General features: G+C 41.0%; 1 protein-coding gene across 1 annotated transcript in view; it reads right to left on the bottom strand.

The window, feature by feature from the left end:
* Positions 1–21,199, bottom strand: part of LOC105987223 (ral guanine nucleotide dissociation stimulator-like) — a 109,384-nt gene that overhangs the window by 39,056 nt on the left and 49,129 nt on the right. The window contains 2 exon segments of the mRNA XM_013018417.1: positions 16,157–16,214; positions 17,444–17,732. Coding sequence (XP_012873871.1) covers positions 16,157–16,214; positions 17,444–17,732 — 347 coding nt within the window.

Below are 21,199 nucleotides of genomic sequence, written 5' to 3'. Positions count from 1 at the left end.
AACCAGCCCCACTGGCCATAGCTGTCCTCTCAATGACAGAAGTCTCTCAAACCGTAACAACGCTGGGACAGACTTGCTTCCCAGAAAGCCTGTGTGTCTACTCAGCCATGCCTGCCAGCATAGGCCAAGGGAGACAAATGTCCCAGGGCAGCATACCCATTGCCCAGGGCAATGTCCTCAGGGTGGGTTAGGCAGTCATGCATATTATGGTTATCATGTGCTTCCTTGTGAGCCTCATTTTTTTGAGGACTAACTCCAGTCCATGTAAAGCAAATCTGCTTTTTGTGAATGAGCACAATCTGTCTCCCCCTCAAATACATATTGCTTAATACAGTCTTTGTGTGTCATGAGATGTACTGACTTCTCTTCGTGCCTTCGGCTGGTGTAAGGATGGGCAGTCTGTGGTCTTCCTCAAGGAAGCTTCTAGAAGGGATGGGCAAATGACATAATGCCACTGAAGACTCAGCCTCGATCCCCCCTTTCCCCTATCCTGTTATTTAATCAGTACAAAAACTTCACAGAGCCTTTTGGGTTTGTCAGGATGAGAAGCCTGGGAAGACAGCTTTCTGGGATGTTCCTCAAACTAATGAACTTGGTTCAGTTGGAACATCATCTGTTGAACTTGCGGGCTATTCACCTAGGACAGAATGTTGACTAGCAAAGCCTAAGTTTGTCTAATATCTGCGATTAACACTTCTCTGGGAAACTTCACAGAAGCTGTCTCAGGCACTGGATGATAGGGGTCTGTATGGGGTATGTAGGGAAGGCCATGCTGCCATTCATGTCTAGTGATCCTTGGTGCTGTTGGGTCACTGGTTTGGGTTGCATTGAATTCCAGAAAGCATAGAAGCAGATCAGCTTGACTCCAGAATGTTGGCAGTTGACTAGCTAATGGTTTACTGAGACTTTTGGAACTAGATACTAAAGCCTTTTGTTGTTCCTTTTGCTGGAATGTAGAATCCTAATCATGGATGGAGAATAGTGTAGTTGGTTTGAGAAAAAGTATGGGATGTTGGCCTTGTCCTGACCTGAGCTACTTTGGGGGATAAGATTTTGATCTCAGACTCAGGAGTGAGTTGGTTTGCAGGCAGGAGCCCCAGGTGCCCAGTAATGTACCTGCATATTCTTTAAAGCTCTATAAGCTGAAAGCTGAACTAGGAATGTGTTACAGGAAACAAGTTGGAGTTGTTTCTGCTATGGACTCAGGCAGTGTACACCAGAAACTGCACAGAGAGCCTAGGCCCAGTGCAGGTAGGTACATTTCTGCAACACATGGTTTTCACATAAATCACATACCATTTTGAATTAAGCAGTGACAGTACAATGATCCCTGCTGATCCACCTTATTAAAAAAAGGTTATGTTGACTAGGGTCCGGTATAGATACAACTTTATAATCTCAGGATATATGAACAGCTGGTATTGAAAAAATCATACCTTCCCTTTCTGAAGGTTGGTGACAACACAGAATGTGTGGGGTTTTTTTCAACATGGACCATCTGACGCTGGGCAAGGAATGTGAGAGCATCTGAGCAGAGGCTGTTCCCCTTCCATCACATGACTCCACATGGACATCTGCCCAAGCTTGTTCTGTTGTGCTGTATCTCATTCCAAAAGCTACTATCATTTCAGACAAGCTTTGATATTCCATCACTTATATCAATATTGAAGAGCCCATGAGTACATTCTACTGGAATCTTGTTACCTTTGTCTTAGTAACAGTTATAATATATCTGCAGGAACCTTTGTTTAAATAGAAACAATTCTGGCTTAAAAATAGATCACTGTATGTTGAAAATGAACTTTACAACTTGTAGGTGGGTATGGATGGGAAAAACAATTGCCCAAAGGAAATGTACCCTTTATCTGATATTTGGAACTGTAAACCCTCTGTGCATCACCTTTATAATTAAATAAAATTACATGACATGAAGAAAAACATCACTTGCCCCTTTTAGGCCTAAAACCATTTGGAAGGCAAAATAAATTCAGAACACGAGGCATACATGTTTAAGGAAATTTGTGTTTTTCTTTGTTGTGATTTTTTGCTTCATATCAGACCCATACTGGGTGCTGAAGAAAAGCTAGGAACACTATCATGATATATGATTCTAAAACTATATATAAGAAATGTTACTGTGAAGATATGCATCAAACATAAGTGATTTAAGAGTAAATATCTAATTAATGTTTCAAGGTTTTCATTTACATTAAATTGCCCATGTCATTTCAACAAATGTTATTAATGCATTTACACACACACATACACACACACACACACACACACACACACACACACACATAAATACACACCACTCCACTGTAATCCCCATTTTCTATCATTGGCCTTGGTGGTTTGGTTGTTTTCTCCTAGTTCATAAAAAGGAGAGAAAACAATGTGATATATGTCTTTGTGGGAATGGTCTATTTCACCCAATATGAAGATTTCCAGGGCTATACAATTTTTAGCAAACTACATCATTTTTCTGAATGACCAAGTAGTGGATATTTTCCTTATCTGTTTTCAAAATAAGATGGCAAATACATGAACAATTGTTCAACATTTTTAGGCATAAAGGAAATACAAATCAAAACCACAACAAGAATGGTTATCATCAAGAAAACCACTAAGAGCTGGGCACCAGTGGCTCAGGCCTGTAATCCTAGCTACTCATAAGGATGAGATCTTAGGATCATGGTTTGAAGCCAGCTCGGGCAGAAAAGTTCATGAGAGATTAAAAAGCTGGAAGTGGTACTCTGGCTCAAGTGCCAGAAGACTATACTTCAGCAGTGAATCTCAGAGACAATGCCTAAACCCTGATTTCAAGCCCCAGAGTCAGCACACACACACACACACACATACACATGCACGCACGCACACACACACACACACACACAAACACACACACACACGCACGCACACAAGAAATATAACAAATGCTAGTGAGGATGCAGAGGAAACCGAATTCTTATTTACTGTTGGTGGGAATGTAAACTGATTTATTGAAATTAGTTTGGAGTTTTCTTAAAAACCAAAAACAGACCTCATATATAATCCATCCATACCACTCTAGGAACAGACCTCCCACCTCAAAGAAAATCAGTCAGCCTACTATGGAGATATCTGTATAACTATGTTGTGAGATGCACAAAGAGAAATAGCCAAATCATCAAACCTCTCCCAAGTTTTACAAAACAATTCCTTGATTAAGTAACAGTGGTTTTTATATCGTGTGCTATTTGGCCATGTGCACATTGAAAATAGAGGTCCTATTTAGTATCTTTAAAGCAAAGCTAAATATTATTTTTTATGTCATCCCTTTCATTGTTCTCCATCATCCCCTCTCAACACCATTTCTTATGTCAATTTTCTAAGTTGTGCACTGAATTTTACGACTGCCTTATACCCTCCTTGCCTCACTTCATTTGTTTACTTCTTTCATTTTATCCCACTACTCCTATCTTTAGAGTATTTTTTCCTGGTGTTTATTTCGTTTGTCCATGAATTTGTCCTCCTGAGGTATTGTACACTTAGGGTTCTCCCCTAGATCTAGTAAATACTGGTATTTAATTGTATACTTTTTTAATTTACTTATTTTCCTAAAGCCTAAACCATAAATTTATGGTAAGGAAGTGGGAAATAAATACGATCACTTTTCATAAGATAATCCCTAAAATACTCAGTTATTCACTGCATGGAAAACATTAGACAAATTCCTGATCTACCAATAGATAGTAAACCGATGAGTTGAGCAAAAATATCAATTACTCAGTATCAGGAAGGCTGAGAACTACAGTGTAGAAACTAATGGTTCAATCATATCTGTTTATATTAAATCACATCATTCTGAAATTTCACTCTTGGTAAATTGAAATCAAAGTTGAAACCACAGCAGTGTGTCTAGTGCCTCCAATGTGTACAGGGTGTATGGGATATGAGTGACTTTACAACCCATGGTTTCAGAATGTGAGATGTAGAGAGAATGGTCTTTCTGTGTGGAAATTAATACTTAGTCAAGCACTTGTGAGAAAGAGCAAAGAGACATAAATCATCTCTGTTACTTCCTAGGCAATTACATACCTCGGACAAGATCATGTCCTTGTCACCACACCTGCACTCAGTGTCCATGACTGTTGTCACCTACAGCTAGGAGGCAGTAGTATCTGAAATCCTTCACAGTTCCTTAAGTAGCAAGACTGTGGAAACAAAAAGACAACCAACAAAAGCAAAATGTAGAATGAATCAGAAAGAAACCCTCACAAAATTTACTGTGAATAGATTTTTCTGAATGTTTGGGGGATGGAGATCTCAATGAATTATAACTTGTAGGGAAGGACATTAAGAAAGAAAATAAAGATGAATATCACAGACTGCTCTTTTGTCATCAATTTTGCAGATTTCATCAGCTATACTTTATATGAGAAATATGAATGAACTTTTAATTTATAGCAATTTAATGTTAATGTTAAAAATTGAAAGCTTGTTCATGTTTCAAGGTGTGAAAAGTTAAAATTATATTGAATTGGGGTTCTCTTGCAAACAGTGTATCTGACACCAAATCTCAGACATCAAACTGGACCTCTAGAAGAACCTCAGAGACAGATTTCAAAAGTAAATTCTAGGAGCATTTGATTCCGTGTAAAATAACACCAAGCCATTGCTATCTCTAAAATAACCAGATTTTTCATTTAGACAACTGGAAAAACTGACCAAAATATAGTGACACGTCAGGGGTCACAATGTGCAACCTTTAGGATGGGGCCTCTCTCCCCCTGCTCTGGAGGAATGCCTGCGTCTCAGCACAGGACTCTAATCCCTGCACTCAGGGCCCTTCAAAGACTCTTCTGTTACATGTATTGCTAGTGACATTGTAAGAAATAATAATTCAATAATGCTATATGAGCATATGCATAAATTAAATGAAGGAATGGAACCACAAAAAATAGGCAAAATCTGGAAGGTACAAAATGTGGGTTATTTAATTGGTCAATCATATTTCCTACGTGTTGAAATGATACTGGGGAGGCTAGAAGATGGTTAAGTTCATGTATCACCAGCCTTAACTATGCCCGATAACTCTCTAATCCAGTTCAGGTACCAAGTATGAGTCAGTGATCAGCTACTGTGTATAAACTTCTTAGAACAAGTTGTGATATTTGGAATAGGCCTGATTTTTAAATAAAACCTCTGGAAGCCCAATGATGACAACATAAATGAGAAGCTAAGAGAATGAGGAGATGTCACACTGTAAAAATCTACAAATCAGCCAGGCGCTAGTGACTCACCCGGAATCCTAGCTACTCAGGAGGCTGAGATATGAGGATCTCAGTTTTAAGCCAGCCTGGGTAGGAAAATATGTAAGACTCTTACCTCCAATAAACCACCAGCAAACCAGAAGTAGTGCTGTAGCTGAAGCGGTACAGCACTTGCTTTGAGCTGAAGAGCTGAGGGACAGTGCCCAAGCCCAAAGTTCTAACCCTACAACTGAGAAAAAATCTACATATCCCATAATGTAGAGAAAGGGCATTTTAACCAGCATTTTCCTCATTAGATCAGGCTTACAATTTTCAAAACCGAAAGCAACTGCCTGTATGAGTCACAATAATCAGTATACTTACTCATACTTTATACAATATAGTTGACATCAGAATCTTCTACATTGCCATAATTAATATGTTCACTTGTGATGGTTAAGAAATACACTGAATTCAAGTCCTAATTAACCTCTCTAATTCAAAAGACTCGAAAATGGGAGAAAAATACTCATTTCTGTAGTTAAACCACCATGATTTACAACAATGAACTTACATGCAGCAGCATTAAATTTAAGTTGTACTTCCTAAACAAGTTCATCTTTCACTGAAAAATAGTTTTACCCCTTAAAGAGTACAAGAAAATTTGAGTTTAACTATATTAGCATTAAATCACTTGATGTGGGTTTTTTGATAATAGCAAAAGTAACATATTCAGTAGTACTAGCATGAATAGATTAATACATCTCCAAAGAGTCATCCCATAAATCCCTTCACAACATTACCATGAAAGGTAATCCTTACTTTCTTATTATTAAATTAATTTTTTAAATTATATTTAAGTAGTTGTAGAAAGGAGTTGCCATTTCACCGAGGGTTTTCTAAATACAATGTATCTTGGTCAATGTCACCCTTTCAAAATTCTCAACCACTCTGTCCACACCTCTTCCTTCACTCTCCCTAATTTTCTAGGTAATACAGCTGCATTTTCCTCCCCCTCTCTTCTTCATTCCTTTACCCCTTTTCCCTTGGCTCTAGCCCATCCCTTTGAGTACAGGCTTCCTGTAGAGTCCTTCTATTCAATGGTAGATTTCTAACCTCCCACAGAGGTCCTGGGACTATGTCCCTGGCACTAGACATAGCACCTTCACAGAATAGAGGTGTCATGATGTGTCTTGGCTTTCTCCCTGTAGCTCTGACATGGGCTCATATATATTTTAAATTCATTAGTTTTAGTTTTTCTTAAGTACCTCATTTGTCTAGTCAACTTTCTCTAACCTGTTTATCAACTCAAAAGGGATGACATACTTGGAAATAATGTATAAATTGTAATGATCCTTTCCAACCTGAATTACTTTTAGTAGCACTTATTGTCATTCAGTAAAAGGAAAAGTTTGCTAAACCACAGACAAATGCATACTAAGCAAGAAAAAAAGCTATACATTATATCATAACAATTGTCTTCAATTTCATTAAATACAGTGTAATTAAATTTATAGCTCTAAGAATGAAAAAATAGCTGAGAGCATAAAACACTTTCTGAGGGAGTTCAGGGCAAATTTACAAGAGGACAACAGGAAACTTACCACAGGGCTGAGGTTGCTGCACAGCCAGCTAGAAGTTGCTACTTACGGACACCTGAAGCAAGTACCAACATAGCTGAAGACAAAAAAAATCATCATGCACAGATTAATAGACACAATGATTGTCGCTCTCCTTTCTTTTCCTCCTTCTTTCTTGCCTTTTTCGTTAACAGAAAAATGACCAAACTTGTAGGAAACCTCAATCTGATGAAAATATGCTAATAAATCTGTAATAACAGGCTCTCAAGGAAAATTAAAACCCTGATTTATACCATTTGTTATTTGTATGAGTTCACACCTTCACCCAAAACTCAATCTGATCCTTAATGACCTCAAGCTTGGAAAGTGATGCTCAGTTACACTTTCTATATGACTTTTCCTCCAAGTTTTTGGAAGATAGGTGAACATCTACAGAGCTGAAAGCATAGGCAGTTGTCATGAAACAAGGAAGCAGTGGTGAAGTTTGCAAATTTATCTTACATTTTTTCTACTATTATATTATTTAATTTTAAATAAGGACTGGATTGAAAAATAAATGAAAGGTAATGATTGGTTCATCCTCACTAATGAAAACTGCAATTAATATACAACTTTTAAGTAAAAAATATTAAAACCATTTACTTTATAATCAGGAAGAAGACTTCAATAGGAATCATTGCTTCTGTTAAACATTGCCATAAAAACCTTGTCAGTACACAGGGAGCATTAAGAATTTCAGAGCAGAGAATTGAGGGAAAATATGCAACCACCAACCTTTCTAGTTGATGTCATTATGAACCTAGAAAATCCAGAATATTTGGTCAACTTTTGGCTCAATCTTTCTAGCTGGATCTAAAATTCAAAGTAATAAAGAATAATATGTACACACAAAAATATTTGTGTTTGTGCAAAAACAGACTGTTAGATGATAAATAATACTCAAATGTATTGCATCTTAATTAAAAGTGAAATACATTATATCTGTAAATAAAAATGAAAATATCCAACTCACCAAAAGCTGATGAATGCTAGGACATAGGTAGAACATGGTCAGTCAGGTTATAGTATATAGGCTGTGAAACACGAATGTGAGACTCCTTTGAACACGCGCTTTATAAATAGCGCTTTAGAAATAACTGACAGGATTGTAAAGCAGGTACTTCGATGCAGGGTATGGGTATTCGCAGTAATGGGAAAGTTGCACAGAGAGGATGAAAGACGGTGAATATGCTTGAAATACTTCATGTATATGTTTGAAAATGGAATATGATCTCACTCAAACTTTTGAGAAGGGGAGGAGGGGAAACAGGAAGGTGACTGGGTGAATTTGTTCAAAGTGTATTGTATTCATATATGGACATATAAATGTGGAAAAGTACCTTGTAATGATCAACAACTAATTGATGCCAATAAACATGCAAATTAAAAGCTGGATATATATAAAAATATTATCAATGCAGAAAATAGATATGAGAATATGACAACAAAAACATAAAAAGTATATGAAAAAGCAATTTGTTGGCGCATGCCTGCTATCCTACCTATTCAGGAGGCTGAGCTCTGAGGATCAGAGTTTGAAGCCAGCCCAAGCAGAAAAGCCTCTGTGAAACACCAAGTAAATCACGTCCCCTCCAAACTGGATTTCAGCGTCATCGGCCTTGGTCTCTGGTGTTTCGCAGAGGTTCTCACCTGGCACCTCCCAGGACTTGCGGGCACATTCACATGAGTCCTCAGGAGCCTCAGGCCAGGCACATCCCAAGAAGGACCCAAGGCCAGCTGGCCTTCACATCTGAACCAACGACAGCCATCTACAGTGTATCACACAGTTCTCCTCAAGGACCACAGGTGCACTTCCCAGCCCTCCTCCAGGCCTATTCCTGTCCCAACCGCCAGACTAAACAGTCCCCGGAAGTCCTAACTTGACCTGCAAACTGAGCGTCCCCACGTACAAATGTGAACCAATCATGGTGTGGCATAGGGGCATCATTCACTACCCAATAGGGATGACCCAACGCATCTTTCATTTACATAAGTTGGTCAGGGGAAATCTAGTTAGGAGCTTTCTCTATATGAGCCAGCTTCTCTATTACTTATTAAAACAATCTTTTTTTTCCCCAGAAGAAATTCTCTTATCCTGTTTTGCAAGATGCTTATGTTTTTTCTTAAAGAAGGCCTCTCTTTTTATCTTAACTTCTTTTCTACTCAATTCTTTAGATGTGATCATTTTTCCACTTTTACCTTGAATTGTTCTCCACTCCTAAAAATTCTGTGTTTGCTCAACTTTATCAAGCCATTATCAGGTTGCCCCAAAATTTGTAGATGTTAACAAAAAAAAACCGTAATGATTTTTAAAAAATTGTAAGTTTCAGTACTCCGTTTTGCTGGTGTCTTCAATAGCCAGTTGCTAGTGCATTTATCTAACCAGAAGTTTCAGTGTTTTCTCACAAGTTCCAGAGATATTTAATAATTGCCTAAACACATGAGAGCCGTACATCTGAGTCATACAGTTCAAGGACCACGCAGTCATCGAAACTTCCATGGATTCCTAATGAGGTTCACAGCTCCTTACATGGCATCAACAGTTATTTCTCCAGCACCGATAATCATTAGCACAATATTTGCTAACAAACCATTTCAAAGTCCTTTAAGGAATCAATTGTTTTTCCATGTGGGTAAGTGAGGTTCTGGAAGGAAGAGAGAACTGTGGGATTAGTCTCAGTTGGAAGGGGTGGATGAGAATGTTGAAAGGGTAACATTGATCAAGATGAACTATATTCATAAATTGCTTCAGTGAATGTCAACTGCTTTGTACAATACTTAAATATTATTAAAATATTCAAAAAGTAAAGAAGAGTTTAGTTTCTAGATTCTGTAATAAGCTTACTGACACCTGGAAGGAAGCATTAAGTTGCATGGTAGGATTTTATCCCTAGGGTAAACAATATACTCCTTGGCCATGGTTGCCTTATTGCACGGACAGCTTACTTAAGACAAGTATGGGGAACTACACAGGAAATAGGAAAATAATAAAGAAAAGATAAGGCTGAGCACTGGTGGTTCACAACTCCAATAGTAGCTAATCAGAAAACTGAGATCTGAAGATCACAGTTTGAAGCCAGCCCATGTAGAAAGGCCATTAGACTCTAATCTCCCACAAACTTACTCAGAAAAAGCTAGAGTGCTCAGAAAAAAATCTCAAGTGGTAGTATGCTAGCCTTGAGTGAAAGGAGCTCAGGGATAGCGCCTAGGCCCAGAGTTCAAGCCTCAGGACAGGCAAAAAAAAAGGACAAGAAAAATCCAAAAAGTTCATCCAATGCTGCAGGTTTAAAAATCAAGTGTGATTTGGGGAAGGGAATGAAAAGATACTAAAGAAGGACAAAAGATGAACCATTGCAAGAACGATACTCAAAAGACACTGTATCAGAAATGAACTTTGCAACTTCAGGGGTGGGGAGGATAGGAAGGGAAAGGATAGTGTGGAAAACAACCAAGGACAACTTTCAGACTGAAATGTATCAAAATGTCACAGAAAATCTGCCTATGGCCATCATGGACTGCAATGAGAAATTTCATCCAAGACACAGCATGTATTCAGAGTAATAACAAAGTTTATTCAAAATATTTATTAGGATAAAAGGACAGTCTCAGAGGTGAAAGTGTGTCATAAGAAAACTCCAGAAGGACAACCAAATCAACCCAATACAGGCCTTTATGGACGCTTACGTGGTTTTAGTTCAATAAGTCAATCAGGCCCATCCTGCAGCAGATGATGGGCATGAACGTTTCATAGAATTCCTACACATCAGAAGAATGACTGTGTGCAAGCAATTACTCATGAATGCCTAAGAACTTCCACCAGAGAGAACATATAAAAGTACCATGAGACCAGCTGGTGGTGGTTGAGATCTGGGAATCACAATTTAAAGCTTGCCTGGGCAGGGAAGTCCAGAGAATCTAATATCCAATTAACCACTAAAAAGTAGGGTCAGCAAGGCCTTGTCATGATGTCTTCACAGGTTTCCTCATCCTGACATATCAATAAGGCTTTCTGTAGTTTATTTCTCTAGGGACTGAACAATGGACAGATAAGAAACAGTAAATATATATTATTATATATATTATATAATATATATTATTATATATATTATATAATATATATATAATATATAATAGAATTATATGCCTCCATCTGAAAGAATGTTAGCTCTCTATTTGTTAGGAAATGGAAAGACTTGGAAAAAATTATATTGTAAATAAGCCAAGACCAAAGAAACATAGGTCCTATGGTTTCCCTTATTTGCAATAACTAGTATATGTCCGAGTCAAGCAGAAAAGGTCAAAAGCTATGTACATATGACCAGATAAGATGATGTTCAGTGAAACGAACCTCAAGATAGGGACATGTGGTTTTTTTCTTTCTTGCTATTGTGCCTAACATATTTATAATGTACCATGTGATTTTTTTTGTATGTTCCTCCCCAACAGTATAATCCCTGTTTTCACTGTTTTTGATGTTGGTGCCTGCATCTTGTATATACACTTCTGGAGTTTGGGGAGGGGAAGGGAAAAAACAAAATGCTTAAATAGGGATACAGGTTGACCCATTGTAACAATGAGATGTACAAGATACTATGTTGAAAATGAACTTTACAATTTAAGCCTGGAGGGGGGAAGTAGGGGAGGGGGGAGTGAGGTTGTGGAGGTGGGGGGGATGGTAGGGGAAAATAAAGGAGAAGGTAACTATGCTTGATAGGAAATGTATTCATGACCTTGTTCATGTAACTAACTCCTCTGTAGTTTTTTAATGATAAAAAACGCATTAAAAAAAAAAGAAAAGAAAACTTCACCTTACATACCATGTAAGAAGCTTGGTATGTGTGACAGACCACTAAACTAATATGATGACAGTGCCATGGGGAAGTGTGTATGCTGGCCTGAGACATATATTTCCCTAGGCTGGCAGGCACGGCTGAGTAGAGATGCAGGCTTTCTGGGAAGCAAGACTGTTCAGGGTAGTGATAGTATGAGACTCTCCAATCATTAACAGGATGGCTATGGCCAGTGGGGCTGGTTGGCAAAAGAGACCCTGCTGTTCTTTACTTGGCTTCCTTCTAGGTAGAAAGATTCCATGGGGTAGTGAGAAAGGTGAGCCGTATGATAGTGGGAATGTTGAGAGAGGGGAGGTTAAAATACTGCTTTCTGCAATGTTTTCTTGGAGACATAAGATTCATATTGAAATCCCATTTTCTTCCCTATGATTCTTCCAACAGTGCTCAGGCATGTCTGCACTTCAGAAACTCCACTGTCCTTGAAAATTCTGCTTGTGGTTAAATTAAGTCTTGCTTCTGGGTACTGGCTGACTGGATCTTTGAATTTTCCAGTGACTTTACCTGACTTTTGTCTTTACTAGGAAAAAATTGACAAAAAATAATTTATCTGGTTCCTGAATGACTTTCTGGAGGATGCTGTCCTTTCTCCAGTACAGATAAGGAAGAGATCTTCCTTGTGGTACTTATCTTCCAGAACTGGGCAGGAGGATTCAGCTCCTGGCCTTGTGAGGGCCTCATTCCTGTAAGCTTTTCCTTCTGGATTCTAGCTTTGGGTCTCTGATAATCTCTTTCATCAGGCCCATTAACCATCTTGCTCTACCATGAGTCCTGGAAGCTGGATGTCTTGGCATCCTGTTGCTTCTTCATGCATCCTCTTCTTGGCTCTGCAGAGCTTAACTCATAGGAAGTGGGTGGAAGGCAGCATGTATGCTGCAAGCAGCACCTTGAGGACATACAGTCTTCACGGAATGTGTTAGCATCACATCCTGTATGATATGATCAAAAGCTGGACTCTCACTTGTACTGCTTGACTATTCCTGTTCTTTCAGGCAGGATGCTTGGAAATAGAAATTTTGGAGGGGGATGGTGTTTGAGTGGTCTTCAGAAGTTCTAACCTTCTAAAGTACAAATTATTGGAATTCCTGTGGACTGTCAAGATAATGGGCAGGATCTCTTCACCCTCTGCCATTTCCCTGAGATCTTTCCTTTCAGATGTGGATTCAACAAAGATCTCTCCTACTGACACACTGTGGCAGAGGCTTTCTTCATTTTATGTCTCAGATATGCCCATTACAAGGCTTGTAGGTGGTTCTAGACTACTTCTCTCTGATCATGGAACACTATCATGGTGCCAGTTTTCTCCCTACAAGACTATACAATCTGACCTCAGAAAACAGTCCACCTTCCCTTCTCCAATTGGAGAGACTGCTGAGAGAACACAGTTGTGACAATACAGTGTATGCTCCTCTCAGAGTTTCATGTGGTGAAGGTAATTGATGTATGATTATCAGTTTTTTCTCTCTTATTTTTTGGTACATTGTGAAATCTTCTCCCTGGAACTGGACCCCCTTGTCTGTGGGATTGGCCTTGAAGTCACTACAGGCCAGGTTCACAGACACTCCCTGTGAAATTGGTATGGGGGGAGACTTTTATGGGCTTGAGAATCTTTAGGCACAAGCCCTACTGGCGTTTCACCCAGTTTCTTAACATGAGGGTCCTATAGCTGTCGAGTGGCAGCATCAAAGTGGTAAACCTCCTGGGAGGAACTCTTGCAGGTTTGCATAGTTCCCAAGGGTGGATCTCTGCCCGTGTCCATGCTAAACTTGGAGTTTTCAAGGTGTGGGGGGAGGTGGGGGGACAAAGCATAGTCTGTGGTGCCCCTGGAATAACTAATGATATTGATAAACTCCCATTTTCTGATAAGATGGGATTTTATGTTTTTTTTAACTAAGCAGTTCTTCTTTGAATGAATCAGAGAAGTGTATTCTGAACCATGACTTGATGGTCCATTCAAATCCTTTCCTAATTCTTTCTCAGTTATGCATCTAGAAAATCCACCCAGGAGCTTTGTGTCCCCATCCAGATCTTTCACTATTCTGCACTTACAATGTTCCAGGTCCTATTTGGAGTTCTCCCATCCCTGAAACACTTCTGAGCACTCTGAGGTTGTCTTCTGTATATTCTGGCTCCTCTCATCTACAAATATGGAGTTTTGTAAACACCTATACTTGTCCCCTACCTGGTCTGTTCCTGGGAATTTCCCATCAGGAGACATCTAGATCTTGAATTTTGTTCTATAGAGGTACTGCATGAGTCTCTCTTGGAGATGATGTTCTAACTTTTTCTTCAACCCAAAGCTGACAAAATCACCTGGAAGGCTGATAGCCTCTTTTGCCAGGGGCCCTGGATCATGAGTGAAAGCTTTGTGAAACTGTTGGACCACAGAGGGTGAAATCCTATGACTTTCCAGGCACTTCTTTACAAAGTGATTTTCTTCCTGTTCAACAGCAGGTAGACTAAGAAATTTGAACTTTTTCTAGGCTGTAAGGCCAGAAAATGTACATGTCTTCATTGGAGCTGAATGAAATGCTAGGAATGGTGCACAAGATGTAAATGGGCAAGGGCCTCAGACTCAGCCATTGGTGGAGGCTGGGGCCAGGGCACAGTTTGCATGAAGTGTTGAACTTGGACTGAATGAGGCACCAAGGGCTGGGGTAGAAAGAACTGTGGAGGAACTTTAATCTGAACTTGTACTGGCATGTATTTAGAGAATATGTTGAACAAAATAGAGGATAAGTCTAATGGATGACCAGACATCTTGACAGGAGCCACCAGGGACTCACTGTTCAGAAAGGGAAGGCCCCCCAACACTGTGGGGGAAAATACCTCCTGAGAATCAGTAAGCTTCTGTGTTTCCCTTTATGTTCCAGAAGGGCTGAAGGAAGGCATGCCAGGCATGCCCAGGGACTGCATCCTGTTCCCCAGAGAATCCAGAGGGTTTTCTCTCTCCTGAAAAGCTTTTAGTTTTGCTCTTTCTAATCACTATCTCTGGCAGCTCCAGCATATCAGGGTTAAGGGCTGGGATAGGAGAAGGCACCCTAGAGCTGTTGGTTGGAGAGCTCTGTAGGGAGGTTTCTGGTGGGACTTCCCTGAAGTTCCATGTTTGACTCAGGTTGAGTGTAGTGCAGGGACACAGGTTGAGGAGAATGAGAAGGGGGAGGAGAATGTGCAAGTGAGCACAATAACTGTTCTTTAGAGCAATCAAAGATTCAAGAGGCAGACACACATTCTGGGATGAGTATGACCCAACAGAAACTGGGGAATACATCTATACTTGTGACAAGGTAGAGGCCAGAGACAGAGAATTCAGGTGAAGGGGTTGGGGAAGTCTTCCGGGATAAAATGCTGGAGAAAATGTCCTCCTCAGAATGCCTCGGTAATGGGTGGACTGTAGCAGATTCTGAGTTGAAAACTTCACCTAGGGCATCTGCGTTTAAGAAGTGCTGAAAGCTGCCGGTGTCATTGAGCTTCCAGAGGTGTCTGTACGAGAGAGGAGACAAACTTTATTAAGCAACAGATAGGCCTAGCAGGATGGGCAAGATAGGCCAGACAAGCAAGTGTAGTTAACCTGCGCTCCATGGCACCCACAAAACTATACCCTGATATTTACACAGCCCGTACTTCTCTACATCTGAGATTTCAGCCACATCCTAGACCAACCTAAACTCTTCCTTAATCCCAAAATAACTCCATTCCCTGGAGTAGAAATGCAGGCACAGGGATACATGGAAAATCTTTATGTACACAAAGGGAAACTAGGTCATGAATCTCTTCAATGTGTTCCCGAGTCTGTCTGCAAACTAGAAACAGAGACAGTGGTTAGGGCAGGAAAGGGAGGGCCCCAGGACTCTCAGGAGGCTGAAGGAAACATCTCTCTATTAAAGAACATGGAAGATCTCACTAGATCCCAAATCTATACTCATGGCGGCAAGACAGGTGCCAGTGCTAAGAGGCTATAGGGAAAGGTAGTGCTTCTTTATTTACAAGGCACCACCTGCTCGGAAAACCTCCATAACCTGCAGAACCTCTCTTGGTAGACTGGGAGAGAAAGGGTGTCTCATCATTAATACAGTTCTTAGGGAATTGAGTTGGTCCACATATGGGCCTGGAGTTCACACCTTCAAGTCAGTGTTACCTCTCAGCCTCTGAGCCCCTCCCCTTGTGTGACACACTTCCACATCAAGTCAGTGTGACCTCACAGCCTCTCAGCCCCTCCCCTTGTGTGACACACATCCACAGCAAAGCAGTGTTACCTCAAAGTCTCTCAGCCCCTCCCATTTGTCATGATACTTAGCAGCTTCATTCCACGCAGAGAACCTGAGAAGTGTCTCCAGTTCTGGTTTCTTTCCCAGGACTCTCCTGCTAAGGTTTTACACCCTGAAATACTTGGTGGCCTAGCTCTGGTTGTCAGAGATAGAGATCAAATCCCCTTGGGAGAAAGTGCAGAGCCTACCTTTCAGAGCAACACTCTTCTTCCTGCTCTTGATCTGGCCTCTTTTCTCCACAGGGTACTGAGAGATGAGAAAAACGACTTAGACCTCTTTACTCTTTTCCTTTGCCTAGACAAGTTGAGATATTTGGTGTTTCTGGATAAAATGATGTCTTCACCTGTGTCCCTGTATTTCCTTTCTTCACAGTTAGTGTGGCTGCTAATTATTTCTGTTTTTCTTATATGAGACAGACAACAAAGATCACCTCAGTGCTTTTTCTGTTCTCAGGACCAAGACCCTGATTTCCAGGTGCCTCTCATCTTCCAGACTGGCTTTTCCTTCCTGAGTCCAAAGGTGACCTTAGCCTCTGATGGGAGGTTGACATGGGCTTTGAACAGCCCTCTAATCAGCCTAACACTGGGGAGAGTGCAGTTTTCAGGCACCTACTGTGACATAGGGCTGAGTGTTCAAGTCCTCAGCTCTCAGGACCTCAGTCCTTGGTTGCTGAGTTTCAGGGTTTGAATTAACCCTGGTACTTGCTGCACACCACAAAGCTGTTCTGAGAGCTCAGAATACTACCTTATGCTACTGACATTGTGCCCTGTGCTGATAGTGCCTAGGAGAAGATGGCTCTCTTCTTTTCTGGAATTTCCCCTCTAGAAGCCTTGCTACTTGTTTTGGAGAAGTGCAAACATCAGTAAACAAAAGAACCATTTAGAAAATTATCAAGTAGTTGTAAACAGGAGTTGCCATTTCACAAAGCAGTTTGTGAATATCATGTATCTTGATCACTGTTAATCCTTTCCACAGTGTCTCCCATTCCTCCCCCACTCAGCCCTTTCCTTCTTATTGTGATAGATTATACATTGGATTCTTGTCTACATTTTCCCCCTCTTCTCCAGTGACTACCCCTTTCCCTTTGCCTCCTCCCCACCCTGTCAAGAACTCATTTCCTGTTGTTTTTTATTTTACTGAACTTGGATTTTTAGCTTTCTAATGAATTCCACTTTGAGATCTGCTTTGACTCTACCATATCTCAGTCAATACATTTGTGTACACATGAATAGCACCCACCGTATTTGTGCATATATAAGCTAAATCTAGCTTCCACATATAAAGGAAAACATGGATCCTTTGTCTCTGGGATTGACTTAATTCACTTAATTTGCCTAAGTCTTCCATTCCTTTACAGATGCTACAATATCACTCTAACTGATAAGTAAAATTCCAATGTGTGTGTGTGTGTGTGTGTGTGTGTGTGTGTGTGTGTGTATACTCATTTTTGATTGGTCTGTCCCTAGGGATCTTACCTTAGTCAGTTTGTTCTTTCTCTCAGGTGTTGGTGAAGATGGATTTTCCTTGAAGCAGGGAAGTAGCAGTAGCAGGCGGAAGAGCCCCACCCCACCCACAATGGCAAGGATCATATCCATTGCAAAGGTGGCGAGTTCCGGGCTCAGCCATGGTATAGCAACGCTTTTCAGTGACAAGAGAGGATTCTCCATCATCTGAATTGCACTATTGCTCCTGAGCAACTGAGCTCTGGGAGTTTCTTTGGCAATATATAGTAAATGAAGGCCTACATCACAAAGACCTGGTTTTCTAGTAAGTCACAAAGGGGGAGGAGTGATGTGTCACAAAGCCCTACCCCTGCCACCAGCTCAGCAAGTCCTTCATTCTTGGGCCCTCTAGATTCCTACCTCCAAATTCACCTGCTCAACCTGTCAGAGGCGTACTTCCATCCATTTCCTGTGCCTTTCCCTTGAACTGAGACATAACCTGTTTCTTTGGAGATCACTGCTTAAAGCCCATATAGTTAACAGTTTTTGAAAATTTACTCTGGATTTTGTGTTGTTCACTTTGCTTTTTAGTCTCAAGATGACCCCTGTCTGCAGCTCCCAACTCTCCCATGTTACTGGAAATTCAGTTCCCTGAATTCAATGTCAATTCAATGTCAGTGAGATTAATGTCTTAGAGTAAAGGAAATAAAGGTTTATAAATTTTCAGGCAAAATGAGACCTACGTGAGCTATTGCCTGAGAAAGAAGAGCAGTCCTTGTGGGTAGGGGAAGAAGGAGGCTTTTATGGACAGGTCCAGGAGCATGGACTTCCTGATGAATTTAAGTGCTGAGGTGTGAAGTTCCAGCCTAATGGTGTTCTTGGCCTGCTTATTTCCAAATGTGTTAACCAGAAGTCTCCAGAGATGTAGTCATCGTCCTAAATGTTCCTTCAATACCTTGGAAAGCAAGATAAGGAGAGGAGTGTGGTGACCTTGACTGAAGGTATGAGAATCATCCTGAATTTCCTCTCCTAGGAAATGGCAAGTGGGTGGGTAGGTGGGGGGATAGGAGAGTGAGAAAGAAGAGAAAAATGCTGCCTTTGAAAAACTCAAGAAACTGGAAGCATCCTGGTCAAGTCATGAGTTAAATCTTCACATGTAAACATATTCAGATGTCGGGTCCTTTTACATTTTCCCCACTCTCAATTTTACTCACTAATTTCTTTAAAAAGAGTTATTGTCGATGTCTAGATGCTTCCTGCTGAAATGGCATAATGGCCTAGGATGACTTGGTGTCTCTCATCTGTAATTCCATCTAAGCAGGAACAAGAAGTAGAGGATTGAAGTCCAAAGGTGGCGTTAAGGTAAAATACCAGAAAGATAACTGAAAAATATCTGAAAAATAACTAAAAAGCAAAAAATAGGTGTGGCCCTAGCTCTGCCTAGTGTGAGGTACTGAGTTCAAATCATACGACTGCCAAACAAAACAACCTAAAGAAAAAACTAGCAAGAAAGTAGGGTTCTATGTTCTTCACATTCCTACCAACATCAACTTTCTGTTTTTTTTTTTTTTCGTGTGTGCTGATTTTGGGCTTGAAGAGGGCAGAAGCCTCTTCCTGAGCTTTTTTTTTTTTGCTGAAGGCTAACAGTCTTCCACTTGAGCACAGCTCCACTTGCTTCTGCTTGCTTTATAACAGCTATCCTAGTGGATGTAAAGGGATGGGACCCTCTGGTTTGGCCTTTTCCTAATGACTAGTGATGTTTCATGAGGCTGTACTTCTGCTGTGGAAAAATTCTGGTTGATGCCCTGTGCCATTTTCAAATTAGGTTTATTTTTAATTTATCTAATTTTTTGCCAGTCCTGGGGCTTGAACTCAGGTTCTGGACGCTGTCCTTGTGCTTTTGTGCTCGAGGTGAGTGCTCTACACAGTTCCACTCTTGGCTTTGTGTTTGTGTGGCTTGGGGTGGGCAGGGGGGAAGCTATGTGCCTGATAAAATGGAGATAAAAATCTTACATGCTTTGCTGCCTCAGCTGGCTTCAATCTGTGATTCTCAGATCTCTGCTCTTGAGTAGCTAGGATTACAGACATGAGCCAGTGGTGCCCAGTAATTCTGTGTATTAGCACAGTTGAGTCTAAAGGTTCCTGGCCAGGCTCAACCTGGCAAATGTGCGGGGTTTATGTCTGGTCTGCACTTCCTCGCGGACACCAGCAGGGGCGCTCGCGGCACCAAGTGGCGATAGTGGTCCCAAGGAGCATCTGGGTTGGAGGCTCAGCAGGCTCCAGGGCACAGAGCAGTGTGCTGGAGGGCTGCGGTGGGGTTTACAGGTTGAAGCTTATTTTGGGTGTGCTCTGCCTACTTGAAACACACAGAAGAAGAGAGCAGCAAGGAGGCGTTAGCACCAAGCGGAGGACTGGAGTGATGGCCAGTGGAGGAGCACTCAGACTCAGACATGGCCCTACCGCCCTGTTCAGGATGCTCGTGATTCTTTCTATGCAGACCTGGAACCCAGGAGTGGCGGGATACATTCGTGAGTGCAGAAAGTCGTTTAAAACCTGTATCAGAAACTGAGAAAATGCCATTGTATTACTATAAACTTTTATGAAAACCCTGGCTGGCCTGCTTCTGAAAATGAAGCTAGCACGAGGTGGTTTATAGTTGATTTTCCCTCCTAAGTCCGGAAGATGAAAGTACTTTTGACTCTGGGAGCCCAGGTGTCTTTCAGTCCCCAAGAAAGCTCTCGTTGTGGTAAGGTTAGCAGGAGCATGTTGAGAGAGGAGAGCATAAGATGGGATTGCTGGAGAGGAAGGTCAAGCCAGTGTCCTCGCTGGTGTTTTGGTGTGGATAAATCTTCCAAGAACTTAGTTACAAAATGAAATCACTGGCCCTAGCCCAGGTGGCTTGGTCCTGCATTAGCATCATAGGTGTATGGAGTTGGCACTCAACCCAGTAAGCAGACCAGAGAGGTGCAGGCTGCCAGGTGGGCACAGCCTCCTCAGACACAGAGAACAGACAGGTAAAGGGAAGCACCACCATCTGAGACTTTCTTTCTTTCTTTTTTAAATTAAGACCAATGGTTTGGCTTTAATTTTTTATTTTTTGGTGGTTGTCTTGAACTCTGGGCCTTGGGGCTATCCCTCAGCTCTTCAGCTCCAGGCAAGTGCTTTACCACTTGAACAACAGTGGCATTTCCGGTTTTATGGTGGCTAATCAGAGATAAGAATCTCACAGACTTTCCTGCCCCCTTTGGCTTTGAACTGCAATCCTCAGAGCTTGGCTTCCTGAGTAGTTAGGATTACAGGCAGAGACACCAGCACCTGGCCTGACTTTAAAAAATGTTTATTGTATTATAAAAGTGATAGGTACAGTGGTTACAGCTACACAAATCAGGCAAAAGGAACATTTCTTTTTGGACAATGTCATCCCTTCTCTCTCTCTCTCCTAGTTTTTCCCTCCCATCTCCACCCACAGTTCTATAGTTCATTTTTAACATAGTGTCCAGCGAGGACCTTGCAGCATTTGTTGGCCCTCCATTTCTGTGTTCTGAGGCTTTCTTAAAGGAGAAAAAGCCTACCTGGTTCCCAGTCCTCCAACAGTGTATGTGCTGTGTGTTCTGATAGGCTGTGCTGCTGATTTTAGAGTTTTCTGTGTAGCAAACATTCATTTCTTACTTCTGCACTGGCACCATGAAATTATAGTTAAATGGAACAAGTAGATCAACAGGCATTTCACCGCACACTGCATGCTGCAGTTTCATTCTTTTATTATTTTATTAAATGCTGTGCCAGGAG

Source organism: Dipodomys ordii, unplaced genomic scaffold, assembly GCF_000151885.1.
Source record: "Dipodomys ordii isolate 6190 unplaced genomic scaffold, Dord_2.0 Scaffold40, whole genome shotgun sequence".
Taxonomy (NCBI): Eukaryota; Metazoa; Chordata; class Mammalia; order Rodentia; family Heteromyidae; genus Dipodomys; species Dipodomys ordii.
Note: the sequence above shows the minus strand (reverse complement) of the source record. Positions and strands in the feature narration are given on the sequence as shown.